The sequence below is a fragment of the Coregonus lavaretus genome (assembly GCF_964263955.1).
Source record: "Coregonus lavaretus genome assembly, chromosome: 32".
NCBI lineage: Eukaryota > Metazoa > Chordata > Actinopteri > Salmoniformes > Salmonidae > Coregonus > Coregonus lavaretus.
The window spans coordinates 26798700-26814059 of NC_140019.1; the positions used below are offsets into that span (position 1 = coordinate 26798700).

At 42.0% G+C, this 15360-nt stretch overlaps 2 protein-coding genes across 2 annotated transcripts; one reads left to right on the plus strand and one right to left on the minus strand.

Moving 5' to 3' along the window:
* The first annotated feature begins 369 nt into the window (after window positions 1-369).
* Window positions 370-8225, plus strand: LOC311107391 (alpha-galactosidase A-like). The gene is made up of 7 exons (XM_084149884.1): window positions 370-643; window positions 983-1157; window positions 1747-1921; window positions 2077-2168; window positions 2345-2506; window positions 2757-2954; window positions 6229-8225. Exons 1-7 carry the CDS (start codon window positions 465-467, stop codon window positions 6490-6492), a joined length of 1245 nt encoding a protein of 414 aa, XP_084006010.1. The 5' UTR covers window positions 370-464; the 3' UTR covers window positions 6493-8225.
* A 1759-nt stretch (window positions 8226-9984) lies between these two features.
* Window positions 9985-14766, minus strand: LOC311107795 (large ribosomal subunit protein eL42-like; the record flags this gene model as incomplete). Its single annotated transcript, XM_084150346.1, has 5 exons — window positions 9985-10067; window positions 10988-11110; window positions 13348-13415; window positions 13524-13629; window positions 14698-14766. The coding sequence occupies 5 exons, from the start codon at window positions 14764-14766 to the stop codon at window positions 10047-10049; spliced, it is 387 nt and encodes a 128-aa protein (XP_084006472.1). The 3' UTR covers window positions 9985-10046.
* Window positions 14767-15360: the final 594 nt, after the last annotated feature.

Genomic DNA, 15360 nt, shown 5'->3' on the forward strand with positions numbered 1-15360 from the left:
CACCTAGCTATCTTAAAATGAATGCACTAACTGTAAATTGCTCTGGATAAGAGCTTCTGCTAAATTACTAAGATGTAAATGTAAATGTGAAACATAAATGTTTCTCTTGCCATCAAGAGGGGGGCCACTAAAATGAGTTGCCTGCTTAGGGTCCCAAAAAAGCTAGAGCCAGCCCTGTAGCCCATGCTTTTTCAAACCTGTTAAACAGGAACAAATCACAATTTACAGGCAAACATTTGGAATTACAATCCATGTCATCAAGCAAACACATGACACAAGTGCGCTTCCTTGTATATATATCCAACCACGGGTGCAACGTGATTGGCTAGTTTCCAGCACATCATGATATTAGTGGTCCATGTTGCAGTCAATCTTCCGCGAGGGCGGACCCAGTTTGTATAACTATCAGGAAATAGACGCGCATTCAATTCACATATTGTTGATGAAGATTACTCGTTGATCAAATGAAACTAGTAACTAGAATGGGTGCTGTAGTTCTGGTGCTATTTACAATCGGTGCTTTTATCAGTCCAGTTCGATCTCTGGATAATGGTCTCGCGCTCAAGCCTACAATGGGTTGGCTGCATTGGGAGAGATTCATGTGCAATGTCGACTGTGACACGGACCCCAATAATTGCATCAGGTATGATATCTAGCTTCACCCTCAACTCTACACGTAAATTAAAAAAACTCAACACGTAAATTAAAATGTTCCAGACTCAATCAAACATTGAAGGCAAAGGAAATAAAATGGACAACTCTAAACTAGCTTAGACCATTTTGATTTCAGCTCAATTCAAACTCATAGCAGGAAATGGAGTAACTGTAGGCAGTAATGTGAGTGGGGTGATTCTACATTCATCAGGTATAAATGGCCTCTCATGTTCACTATTACTTCATTGGCACATTGAAGCATAGTTAATATGACAATATGAACTGGCTAATAGTTTCCTCTGTCTGTCCCTGACCTCTGTGCTGCTAGTGAGAATCTCTACATGCAGATGGCAGATGTGATGGTGACTGAAGGCTGGAAGGAGGCTGGCTACGAGTATGTCTGCATCGACGACTGTTGGCCCAGCCACCAACGTGACGCCAAGGGACGCCTTCAGGCAGACCCGAAGCGGTTCCCCAGAGGCATCAAGAAACTGGCCGACTATGTGAGTGTATAGCCTACAGCGAGGACGTGCTCATTAGGGCACACATGTAGAAAAACGTTTTGCAATGGAAAACTAAAACAATAATTTGTTATTGGGCCATTTTCTTTGGTTTCATGTCTGAAGATGAACCAGTTGTTGAGGGACAACTTATATTATCCACATACAGTTGGTGATGCACTGCTTATGTCAGATCTAACTCCAATGTAGCCAAGTTCCCAGTGCTTTTCTATCACACACTCTGTGTCACTTTAACACAACAAACAGAAACATGTCCTTCCTCCAGTGATAACCTACCCAATGAGACTGTAAGGTTATGTAGTTTACTAATTAGATCATCCACCTTGCTAAGAGTGCCACATAACTATGGGCAAACAGAAAGGGAATATTGCTGTTACCATGGTGCTAAACTACCAAAGGTTTCAAAACCCTCTGATGAAGCTCCATGAAAATGTTTTTTTGGTAAAACAACACCACCATCTACTGGTTTCAACTGTATGGGTCCACTTTGTTCAGGGATGTTGGCCTACATGACAAACCTGTTCTAAAAGCCTATATATTATAAGATTGTTATTTGTTATTGTTTATACAGGTCCATTCCAAGGGTCTCAAGTTGGGGATCTATGCTGATTTGGGAACCTTAACATGTGGAGGCTTTCCAGGGAGCCTGGGATACTACGACATCGACGCTCAGACCTTTGCTGATTGGGGTGTGGATCTGCTCAAATTTGATGGGTGCTACATGAAGTGGACTTTACTGGGAGAAGGTGATTTACATATTAATTGTCTTGCTACAAAACTACTAATTCAACAGCTCATAAAATTATTTCAGATTAAATTACGTGTAATTAATTAAATTAGAATGATTAATTGGTAACACCTGAAACCCTATAATTACTGTTGTGTGTGATGTTTTTCCCAGGTTACACAAACATGTCAATAGCACTGAACCAAACTGGGAGAAGTATCCTGTACTCCTGTGAGTGGCCACTGTATGAGTGGTCGTACCATCAGGTAAGAAAGAGCGAGGTGGTAAATGCCTTTATTCATAGCATTCCTTCATTTTGTTAGCTAATAAAATTGCTAAATATACCAGACGCTGAATTGATTTCATATTAGTCAGGAGGACCCATTCATTATTCATTTTACATTGATTAATGTGTCCCACCATGTCAATTATGTACTCACAGCCAGACTATGCTGCCATAAGGAAGGCCTGTAACCACTGGCGCAACTATGCAGATGTGTATGACTCCTGGGACAGTGTGAAGACCATCTTGGACTGGACTGCCGACCATCAGGACGTCATTGTCCCAGCGGCTGGGCCTGGGGGCTGGAATGACCCTGACATGGTACCGTGGCTATTCCACTTTTCACTATGGGCTATGGATAAAGGGTTGGGGTCAATTCATTCCATTGTTTTCTATGGGGAATGTTCAAGTGAACTTCCTGAGTTGACCAATCCAATCCTGCTGCTCAGTTGATGGCATTCAGAGAAACTGTAAAACTCCTCATCTTACTCACACCAGCTGTTCCTGCCATAACCCATGTACTTTGTCTGAATAGTATCTCTGACTGACATTGACGGTGTTCCTTCCTCAGCTGGTGATTGGAAACTTTGGCCTGAGTCACGCCCAACAGGAGTCTCAGATGGCATTGTGGGCCATCATGGCCGCCCCCCTGCTGATGTCCAACGACCTGAGGGACATCTGCCCCCGGTCCAAGCAGCTGCTGCAGAACACAAGGATCATCGCCATCAGTCAGGACCCACTGGGCAGGCAGGGCTATCGCACCGCCAAGGTATTACACCTCTGTTCTGTCACTCACTGGGGATATTTAATGGTAATGCACAATGGAGAATAGTAAAACCGCAACACATAAAACAAAATATTAAATAAAATAAATATGCCATTTAGCAGACGCTTTTATCCAAAGCGACAGTCATGCGTGCATACATTTTTGTGTATGGGTGGTCCCGGGGATCGAAGCCACTACCTTGGCGTTACAAGCGCCGTGCTCTACCAGCTGAGCTTATAAATGTGACTACTCGGTGCTAATGCAGTTCAATACAACTACACTGAACAAAAATATAAACGCAACATGTATAGTGTTGGTTTCATGAGCTGAAATAAAAGATCCCAGAAATTGTCCATATGCACAAAAAGCAAATTTCTCTAAAATGTTGTGCACAAATATGTTTATATCCCTGTTAGTGAGCATTTCTCCTTTGCCAATATCATCCATCCACCTGAAAGGTGTGGCATATCAATAAGCTGATTAAACAGCATGATCATTACACAGGTGCACCTTGTGCAGGGGACAATAAAAGACCACTCTAAAATGTTTTGTCACACAACACAATGCCATAGATGTCTCAAGTTTTGAGGGAGCGTGCAATTGGCATGCTGACTGCAGGAATGTCCCCCAGAGCTGTTGCCAGAGAATTTTATATTCATTTCTCTACCATAAGCTGCCTCCAACGTCGTTTTAGAGAATTTGGCAGTAAATCCAACCGGCCTCACAACTGCAGATCAAATCAAATCGAATGTTATTTGCCACATGCGCCGAATACAACAAGTGTAGACATTACAGTGAAATGCTTACTTACAAGCCCTTAACCAACAATGCAGTTTAAGAAAAAAATAAAAATAGCAAATAATTAAAGAGCAGCAGTAAAGTAAAATAACAGTAGGGAGGCTATATACAGGGGGTATCGGTACAGAGTCAATGTGCGGGGGCACCGGTTAGTCGAGGTAATTGAGGTAATATGTACATGTGGGTAGAGTTAAAGTGACTATGCATAGATAATAATCAGAGTAGCAGCAGCGTAAAAGAGGGGGAGGGGGAATGCAAATATTCCGGGGAGCCATGATTAGCTGTTCAGGAATATTATGGCTTGGGGGTAGAAGCTGTTAAGAAGCCTTGGCGCTCCGGTACGCTTTCCGTGCAGTAGCAGGGAGAACAGTCTATGACTAGGGTGGCTGGAGTCTTTGATAATTTTTAGGGCCTTCCTCTGACACCGCCTGGTACAGAGGTCCTGGATGGCAGGAAGCTTGGCCCCAGTGATATACTGGGCTGTACGCACTACCCTCTGTAGTGCCTTGCGGTCGGAGGCCGAGCAGTTGCCATACCAGGTGGTGATGCAACCAGTCAGGATGCTCTCGATGGTGCAGCTGTAGACCTTTTTGAGGATCTGAGGACCCATGCCAAATCTTTTCAGTCTCCTGAGGGGGAATAGGCTTTGTCGTACCCTCTTCACAACTGTCTTGGTGTGTTTGGACCATGATCGTTTGTTGGTTATGTGGACACCAAGGAACTTGAAGCTCTCAACCTGTTCCACTACAGCCCCGTCGATGAGAATGGGGGTGTGCTCAGTCCTCTTTTTTTCCCTGTAGTCCACAATCATCTCTTTTGTCTTGATCACGTTGAGGGAGAGGTTGTGGTTGACCATGTGTAACCACGCCAGCCCAGGACCTCCACATCTGGCTTCTTCGCCTGCGGGATCGTCTTAAACCAGCCACTCGGACAGCTGATGAAACTGGGTTTTCACAACCGAAGAATTTCTGCACAAACTGTCAGAAACAGTCTCAGGGAAGCTCATCTGCGTGCTTGTTTTCTTCACCAGGGTCTTGACCTGACTGCAGTTCGGCATCGTAACCGACTTCAGTGGGCAAATGCTCACCTTCGATGGCCACTGGCACGCTGGAGAAGTGTGCTCTTCACGGTTTCAACTGTACCGGGCAGATGGCAGACCGCGTGTATGGCGTTTGCTGATGTCAACGTTGTGAACAGAGTGCCCCATGGTGGCGGTGGGGTTATGGTATGGGCAGGCATAAGCTACCGACAACGAACACAATTGCATTTTATCGATTGCAATTTAAATGCACAGAGATACCGTGACGAGATCCTGAGACCCATTGTCGTGCCATTCATCCGCCGCCATCACCTCATGTTTCAGCATGATAATGTACAGCCCCATGTCGCAAGGACCTGTACATAATTCCTAGAAGCTGAAAATGTCCCAGATCTTCCATGGCCTGCATACTCACCAGACATCTCACCCATTGAGCATGTTTGGGATGCTCTGGATTGACGTGTACGACAGCGTGTTCCAGTTCCCGTCAACTCTATTTGAAGGAGATGTGTCGAGCTGCATGAGGCAAATGGTAGTCACACCAGATACTGACTGGTTTTCTGATCCACGCCCCTACATTTATTTAAAGGTATCTGTGACCAACAGATGCATATCTGTATTCCCAGTCATGTGAAATCCATAATTTAGGGCCTAATGTATTTATTTCAATTGACTGATTTCCTTTATATGAACTGTAACACAGTAAAATCTGTGAAATTGTTGCTTTTTATATTTTTGTTCAGTGTAATAATGGTCAAATACCCATATGCAGCTACACTATATCACAGGGCCTAATCAAACTCAGAAAGCATGAAACTCCCAAGAAGCATGAAACTCCCAAGAAATTACATCAAACATCATGCATTCACTAAAGTGCCAACTCCAAAACCACATGGGATTCATCTGTAGCCACATAAAATATGTACTTTTCCCCCTCAATGATCAACACCACCGATGCTGCCAAAAGCTAAACACCTATAGACGAGTTGGTTGTTTAACAACACAACCGTCGCGTGCGCAACTATGGGGCAATACAGACGGGGTTGGCTTCGACTGTTGACATAAACTATATTTAGTCTGTGTTCATTGAAAACATAAATACATCTGTACAATTAGCACTTGGCTCTCAAATACATCGTTAGTTGTTTAGCTAACTAGCGAGTTTTTGCCATATTAGCATAGACATGACATCGATTCGCAAAGTGGCCAGCCAACCCGTCTTGAGACCATTCTGAGTTATCTCTTTGTATATACCCCCACCTACTGGCCATATGCAAGACTTATCATTTGTAAGCAGGTTGTAAAGTAAAATGTACAAATGCAAGTTTGCAATGTCGTGGCTCTGTAGCTTATGTTGTGGTAGTGTGTACGCTAGACAGTTCACCCTATTATATAATCTGAAATCAGTCTGTGGAAACTAACCTGACTGTTGATTGACAGGTGGACAGTTTCGAGGTGTGGGAGAGACCCCTGTCTGGTGGCCGGTTGGCTCTAGCGGTGATGAACAAGCAGGAGATGGGCGGTCCCCGAGGCTTCCCCCTCACCCTGGCCACGCTGCCAAGCTGGAAGATCTGCCACCCCCAGTGTAATGTCACCCAGGTCCTGCCCAGCTACAATGAGCTGGGGGTCCAGACCCTCCTCAGTAAACTGGTGGTGGTGGTCAACCCTTCTGGCACAGCACTTCTGACTGTCACTCCCATTTAAGGGTGACTTCAAGACCCAATGGCAAATATGGAAGGACATACCCAACGTGAACACACAAACAGTTATTTAGTATGGTATAGCTAGCAGACAAGGATATGGGCCCTGGCCCTCGCCCAGCACTGATTTGAAATGCACAGGATGTATGAGCACTTTAAATTCACAACAAGTTACATTGCTTATTGTGATTATTCTAGATGGTGATTATTCTAGATAGTGTGCTTATTTGCCAAAGCGCCATGTACATGCTCACCCTTTGAATAGGTTATTTAGTTGGTGTGCTGCCCTTGAATGATTTAAACAGAGGGTTTCTTCATCTTTATTTTAAGTATGGAATGCGTTAGTAATTGTCCATGTTTTGTATGCCAATTGTTCTGGTCACAAAAATATTTGCTGGATGGCAGACACCTGAATGTTAAGATATCAAATATATCAGCAGTACTGTAACAATTTTTCCTGATTGAAAGAAAAATGGTACTTTGGTACAATCATGTCTTCATATGTTAACATTAATTAAAGGGGCAATCTGGAATTCAAACAAAACCAAAGGATACCCTGCCACCTTTTTGGTAAACTTAGGGATGGGCCTGGAGAAACATTACCACTCAAATTTACGGTAACACTTTACTTGACACCAAGCATCATAACACATTATGACATGGACATAACTGTGTAATAATGTCATAACAGCTGACATAATTTGTTATAATATAGTCAACACTCATGACCCATGTATTTACACCTGTTGTGACAATAATTGCGTTATTTTATGGCTGGTTATGACACCTACACATTTACTCAAATGTTTTTTCCCTGCCAAGAACTTTCCTTTAGTTTGAAAGTTTGTTTTCGTAAGTCCTTTGTCGTTGTAATGAATTCTTTAGTAATGATTTTTTTCATCATTATTTTAAATAACTTGTAGAAAATACATTTTATGACACTGTCAATAAGCATTATGACCATCATACATGCCCTTATGTCAGTCATCAGTCAAAAAGAGGGTGTCTTGCCCTGCTCCTGCATTCATTCCTGTCATCAGAAACTGAGCATTGGGGTAGATGCATGTCTGACATCAACGAGTGCGCAATTACAATGATAATTTAATACGGTCTATTTCAGAAAATGTTACATAACAAACGTACTGTTAACAAGTAGGCTATGGTGTAATGGAATGTTTTGTGTTTTTTGACACTTCTGTAGGTGTCATAACAAGCCATAAAATAACTTCCGTGGTAGGTTGACACCTATGTAGGCGTCATAACAGCCATAAAAGAATGCAATATGTCACAACAGGTCTAAATATGTGTCATGACAAGTTGTCAGCTGTTACGACCGTGTCATAAACTTATGACTCTGGGTGTCAATTGTTACCAAATTTACACAGGCTATGGAGGCAAGGACTGACCATATCGAAATGATTGTTTTAAAGCGATACAATGCTACCTAGACTATCTTTGCGCTACCCTCATTAGCATTGGCTGGCAAAACTACTGCCAACTTCCTTCATACTACACAGGCAGAAATTGTATCTGTGAGTTCATCTGACTCTGGGTAAGTAGAACAAGGTCTTTAATGCCAGAATCTCGCAGTATCCCTTTAACAACCTTATATTGTGGGTTCTAATCAAATATATACAGGTAAAAGTCAGTAAATTAGAATATTTTGAAAAACTTGATTTATTTCAGTAATTGCATTCAAAAGGTGTAACTTGTACATTATATTTATTCATTGCACACAGACTGATGCATTCAAATGTTTATTTCATTTAATTTTGATGATTTGAAGTGGCAACAAATGAAAATCCAAAATTCCGTGTGTCACAAAATTAGAATATTACTTAAGGCTAATACAAAAAAGGGATTTTTTAGAAATGTTGGCCAACTGAAAAGTATGAAAATGAAAAATATGAGCATGTACAATACTCAATACTTGGTTGGAGCTCCTTTTGCCTCAATTACTGCATTAATGCGGCGTGGCATGGAGTCGATGAGTTTCTGGCACTGCTCAGGTGTTATGAGAGCCCAGGTTGCTCTGATAGTGGCCTTCAACTCTTCTGCGTTGTTGGGTCTGGCATTCTGCATCTTCCTTTTCACAATACCCCACAGATTTTCTATGGGGCTAAGGTCAGGGGAGTTGGCTGGCCAATTTAGAACAGAAATACCATGGTCCGTAAACCAGGCACGGGTAGATTTTGCGCTGTGTGCAGGCGCCAAGTCCTGTTGGAACCTGAAATCTCCATCTCCATAGAGCAGGTCAGCAGCAGGAAGCATGAAGTGCTCTAAAACTTGCTGGTAGACGGCTGCGTTGACCCTTGATCTCAGGAAACAGAGTGGACCGACACCAGCAGATGACATGGCACCCCAAACCATCACTGATGGTGGAAACTTTACACTAGACTTCAGGCAACGTGGATCCTGTGCCTCTCCTGTCTTCCTCCAGACTCTGGGACCTCGATTTCCAAAGGAAATGCAAAATTTGCTTTCGTCAGAAAACATGACTTTAGACCACTCAGCAGCAGTCCAGCTCTTTTTTTCCTTAGCCCAGGTGAGACGCTTTTCGCGCTGTTTCTTGGTCAACAGTGGCTTGACACGAGGTATGCGGCAGTTGAAACCCATGTCTTTCAAGCGTCTCTTGGTGGTGGATCTTGAAGCCCTGACTCCAGCAGCTGTCCACTCCTTGTGAATCTCCCCCACATTTTTGAATGTTTTTTTTTTCACAATCTTGACTAGGGCGCGGTGATCCCTATCGCTTGTACACTTTTTCTGACCACAGTTTTTCCTTCCCTTTGCCTCTCTATTAATGTGTTTGGACACAGAGCTCTGAGAACAGCCAGCCTCTTCTGCAATAACCTTTTGTGTCTTTCCCTCCTTGTGCAATGTGTCGATGGTCGCCTTTTGGACAGCTGTCAAATCTGAAGTCTTCCCCATGTTTGTGTAGGCTTCAGAACTGGACTGAGAGACCATTTAAAGCCCTTTGCAGGTGTTTTGAGTCAATCAGCTGATTATTTTGTGGCACCAGGTGTCTTCAAAATGTAACCCTTACACAATATTCTAATTTTGTGACACACGGAATTTTGGATTTTCATTTGTTGCCACTTCAAATCATCAAAATTAAATGAAATAAACATTTGAATGCATCAGTCTGTGTGCAATGAATAAATATAATGTACAAGTTACACCTTTTGAATGCAATTACTGAAATAAATCAAGTTTTTCAAAATATTCTAATTTACTGACTTTTACCTGTATATATTATATACACACACACACACTAGATGACCGGGGGCGCTGTGTTGATTCAGGCATGGTTATTCGCCAGTGTGTTTATACTGTGATGTACTGCAACATGCTTTAACCACTCTTGGAAAGGTTATTAAGTTGTAAATTCTGGAATGGCCAATTACATCTTCATATCCACCAACTTTAATTGCCATCACTCTTGTAATTACCACCATTAAACCGCTAAGCTACAGTTAAGGAGAGATGAGACATCGGGTACAATTTCAATACATTTATTGGGAAAAAATGACAAGTCCATCCAATAGATCGACCCACAGCCTAGAACTGGATGACCTGGCCCTGAAAGGAAAAAAACAAGGTTACAAGGCAGCTCAGATATTCAAACAGCACATTGAAACTATTCACCTTTCCACAATGAAAAATACAAACACCACTTCTGAATCCAATCACATCTTTCAATTTGACAACTTAATTAATACAACTTGTTAGAGCATATCTAAAATCCAAACAGTTCAAGAGCAGCATACGTTCGGCCAGTGAGGGCCTTCAGACTGCTATTGTCAATTCCTCTCCAGGTAGTCTAATAACCGAGTTCAGAGGAAGCATGCATTTTTGGAATTGACTAAATGTTCTATTGAGCAACGATCTAAAGTGGAAGAGATCCGAGGTGTATCAAGGATAGTTGAACATTGTCAAATGTCACCAACGATAACACTAAACGTAATTTAGACATCCAGAAACCATACACCCATCAAATGCAACTCTGGACCTCAAAGCCAGTTCCACTGCTTATTTTACATTGTTCCCCTCTAACCAAGAATGGATTTAGACCTGGGATACCGGGTGGGTGCGTTTAATGATCAGGCAGAACAGAAAAAACAGCAGGCTCCGGACCTCGTAGGGTAAGAGTTGAATACCCCTGGTACAGTGCATTCGGAAAGTATTCAGACCCCTTGACTTTTCCCACAGCCTTATTCTAAAATGGATTAAATTGCCCCCCCCCCCCCCCCATCAATCTACACACAATACCCCATAACGACAAAGCAAAAACTGGTTTTTAGAAAAACTTTCACATTTCATTAAAAAAATATCTATATATGACATTCACATAAGTATTCAGACCCTTTACTTTCCGAATGCACCGTCTATACACATTGCTTTTCATGGCTGTGGAACAAATTCACAGCCCTTTCCACATGCAGAATAAACATGGGCCAGGAACATCTGTGTTGCACTACTTGGCTGGAGTTTAAGCTTACCTTTCTCTTCTTGTCACCTCCCAGCTCAAAGTGTTTGCATCTCTTGATGGGCACCATTCTCTTGGCCCTGCAGTTGGGCTCCACACACTCCAGCCTCAACACGATCTTCTTTGTGGTCTTGGCCTGAGGAGAGAATCCATGTTGCCACAGTCCAGGATCCATGCACACATGACAAGGCAGCGGCATTCTATTTTTAACTTAACACTCATTTTTCTTAAAACTGCATTGTTGGTTAAGGGCTTGTAAGTAAGCATTTCCCTGTACGGTCTACACCTGTTGTATTCGGCGCATGTGACAAGTACATTTTTATTTGATTCTGATGATCTACCCTTCTCCTGAAGTGCGTTCTCGTTCACTCCCCATCATGCATTAACCATTGGATTGGTGCAAACACGGCTAGAATAAGTTTCCATGCATTTCTTTCAAATCCATGAGGGGGCGTGTTCAAGTGCTCAATTTGGGAGAAGGGTGGATAATCAGAGCGTTGCCTTGCATTTCTCAACTTCAGAGCTCAAAGTAGTACCCTCAACACCTTTTCATTTTCTGGAGTGTAAAAACATTGTCAATACTGTATTATATGTAGGTGCAGAAGTAAACGGGAAATAAAGTGTTCATTAAATCAAGTTGTCTGAGGTTTACCTATAACCTTGCCATGGAGGAGACACAGCAGGGCCTCAAACCATCTCAGTTCTCTCTAGCAGACACCTTAGGAAAGGACAAAGCCACTACAGGCCAAGCCTCGCTGACAACGGCCTGCACGAACAGTACACATTTGTAAGATATTTCAGTGGTTCAACTCCTTTCCTTGAGTAACCAACAGTACAGGTACAGTGGCTTGCGAAAGTATTCACCCCCCTTGGCATTCTTCCTATATTTGTTGCCTTACAACCTGGAACTAAAATGGATTTTGGGGGGGTTTGTATCATTTAATTGACACAACATGCCTACCACTTTGAAGGCGTAAAATATATTTTTTTGTGAAACAAACAAGACATAAGACAAAAAAAAAACTGAACCCCCCCCAAAAAAAAGTCAATACTTTGTAGAGCCACCTTTTGCAGCAATTACAGCTGCAAGTCTCTTGGGGTATGTCTCTATAAGCTTGGCACATCTAGCCACTAGGATTTCTGCCCATTCTTCAAGGCAAAACTGCCCCAGCTCCTTCAAGTTGGATGGGTTCCCCTGGTGTACAGCAATCTTTAAGTCATACCACAGATTCTCAATTGGATTGAGGTCTGGGCTTTGACTAGGCCATTCCAAGACATTTAAATGTTTCCCCTTAAACCACGCAAGTGTTGCTTTAGCAGTACGCTTAGGGTCATTGTTCTGCTGGAAGGTGAACCTCCGTCCCAGTCTCAAATCCCTGGAAGACAAACGGGTTTCCCTTAAGAATTTCCCTGTATTTAGCAACATCCATCATTCCTTCAATTCTGACCAGTTTCCCAGACCCTGCCGATTAAAAATATCCCCACAGTATGATGCTGCCATGGTGTTCTCGGGGTGATGAGAGGTGTTGGGTTTGCGCCAGTCATTGCGTTTTCCTTGATGGCCATAAAGCTCGATTTTTGTCTCATCTGACCAGAGTACCTTCTTCCATATGTTTGGGGAGTCTCCCACATGCCTTTTGGCGAACACCAAACGTGTTTGCTTATTTTTTTCTTTAAGCAATGGCTTTTTTCTGCCCACCTTTCTATAAAGCCCAGCTCTGTGGAGTGTACGGCTTAAAGTGGTCCTGTGGACAGATACTCCAATCTCCGCTGTGGAGCTTTGCAGCTCCTTCAGGGATATCTTTGGTCTCTTTGTTGCCGCTCTGATTAATGCCCTCCTTGCCTGGTCCGTGAGTTTTGGTGGGGGGCGGCCCTCTCTTGGCAGGTTTGTTGTGGTGCCATATTCTTTCCATTTTTTTAATAATAGATTTAAATGGTGCTCCTTGGGATGTTCAAAGTTTCTGATAAAAAATGTTAACCCAACCCTGATCTGTACTTCTTCACAACTTTGTCCCTGACCTGTTTGGAGAGCTCCAAACTACATATACACGCACCACTTTTCCGTTATTTACTTTTTAGAATTTTTGAAACAAGTTATTTTTTTCATTTCACTTCACCAATTTGGACTATTTTGTGTATGTCCATTAAATGAAATCCAAATAAAAATCTATTTAAATTACAGGTTGTTATGCAACAAAATAGGAAAAAATGTCAAGGGGGATGAATACTTTTGCAAGGCACTGTATGTTGCCCCAGACCCACAGGACAACATAACTGTACTGTTGGGGTTCTTCAAGGTTAGGAAAGTTGAACCACTGATATAAGGTACCTTTAGGTAACGTACCCAGTACACACAAAGCTTTGCAAGCTTACCTTTTTGCGGAAAATAGGCTTGGTCTGTCCACCGTAACCGGACTGCTTTCTGTCATATCTCCTCTTACCTAAAACACAGATCGTACATCAATTATTTATCTTGAAACACCTGGCAGTCTATACTACATCATATGGTCATCACATCTGCCAATGCTCATTTTGAGACTGAAACTCACCCTGTGCGTAGAGGGAATCCTTTCCCTTCTTGTACTGGGTAACTTTGTGAAGCTGGTGCCTCTTGCACTTCTTGCAGTAGGTCCTGCGTGTCTTCGGCACGTTCACCTGAATCACACAGATTTATAATGTATACTGACAAAGTGCTGCAGTATGGTACATTTCAAGTACCTCTTCATTCAAATTGTGTCACTCAATGAGGCACTGGGCTTCACAGCAAATATCCAGCATGGGGGTCAGGTCACTACCATTCAACCTAGGGGGCTACTAGCCGAGGAACGCTCAACTCTGTTCTCATATCAAGGCAGAGTGGAGTTTGGATAACTGGTTGTGAGATTTTCTATCAACAACATTGAGTCACCAGCATTCCGTACATGTAAAAATGTCACAAATTCTGAAAACAATTACCAGTAGTTATGTTTATACTATACAACTGCGATCCTTCCGTGGGGTGCAGAAATCTCAAATACAATAACTTTTTCCTCAATTATTTTACATTATTATTGTTGGACTTAAAACGCTAAACACACCAGCAAATCTGCTCCAAGTGATTTTAATTTTGGAAACCTCTTCAAAAGTATTCAGGTAGGTGGCTAACTTACCGGCCGGCCAAGAGCCTTTTCACCATCTATGTAGCATTTTTGTTCCAACGACTACATGTACACACGTTTAGTGTTGTTGACTCAAAAAGTTGTATAATCAACTCTACCAACAATCCCTTTGGTGTGAGCAGCTAGCTCTATTGTTACACAACAGGATCGCCTTGATAGCACGCATCATAGGCCAGCACTACTTGGTAGCCAGCTTATAATACATTTACTATGTTACAATTTTGAAAGGTATTTGGCAATGATGCATTTATAAAATGTGAACACCAACTTTATTATATTGCCAAGAACACAGTAAAACGGGCAATTTCAATACGAGACTGTCACTGCCGTCATTAACTACCTAGGTAGTTAGCGATACAATCCCCGAAGCGTAGCCATTCGCTCGAGTTTTGTATATAGGCAACTTTTGGGGGAGATATACAGATAAAATCACTAATAATGGGCTATACATGTCCCTAACCATTGCATTCACACATTGGGTACTTTCAAATGTAACAATTGAATGTATAGTTTGAAGATTACAGTTGATCTTTTTTAAAAGTATATTAGTGGTGGAGTTCCATACCATGGTGACGGCCCGATCCAGACGAAAAGAGGAAGAGTGACGCCGGAAGCACTTTTTCATTAAGAACATTGGCGGATGCAGAAGTATGGGTCCTAATTTTGAACACTGCCACCTTGTGTTTATGTGTAGAATAGAACCAAGTAGACTACAGCAGTAGTAGTAGCAGTCCTTCAGTACAAAGCAAAAAACAATATCGATATATTGGTAAAATGACAAGGCTACTGGTGTGTATGCTTAATCATATGAGGATCCATGAAGCCATCACATTTTTCAGAATTATAAATTATTACCCGATAAATTATAATTTATTAATCATCATTTAGATCAGCTTCCTTTGGGTACCATGTAGGTGATGTGATAAATGAGGGCTAAACATATATTTCATTGCAGATAACCACCATAAATACACTATTTTGTCCTATCTATTTATATCACACACAGACCTTGCTGACAAAATTGTAACAATAATGTATATACATACAGTGAGGGAAAAAAGTATTTGATCCCCTGCTGATTTTGTACGTTTGCCCACTGACAAATAAATTATCAGTCTATAATTTTAATGGTAGGTTTATTTGAACAGTGAGAGACAGAATAACAACAAAAAAATCCAGAAAAACGCATGTCAAAAATGTTAGAAATTTGATTTGCATTTTAATGAGG

Excerpts from the sequence above, each read along its gene's own strand:
- LOC311107391 (XM_084149884.1), top strand. The coding sequence starts at position 465 with ATGAAACTAGTAACTAGAATGGGTGCTGTAGTTCTGGTGCTATTTACA. Across the intron at positions 2,169-2,344 it reads ATGAGTGGTCGTACCATCAG|CCAGACTATGCTGCCATAAG; the intron begins GTAAGAAAGAGC and ends ATGTACTCACAG. Across the intron at positions 2,507-2,756 it reads GCTGGAATGACCCTGACATG|CTGGTGATTGGAAACTTTGG; the intron begins GTACCGTGGCTA and ends TTCCTTCCTCAG.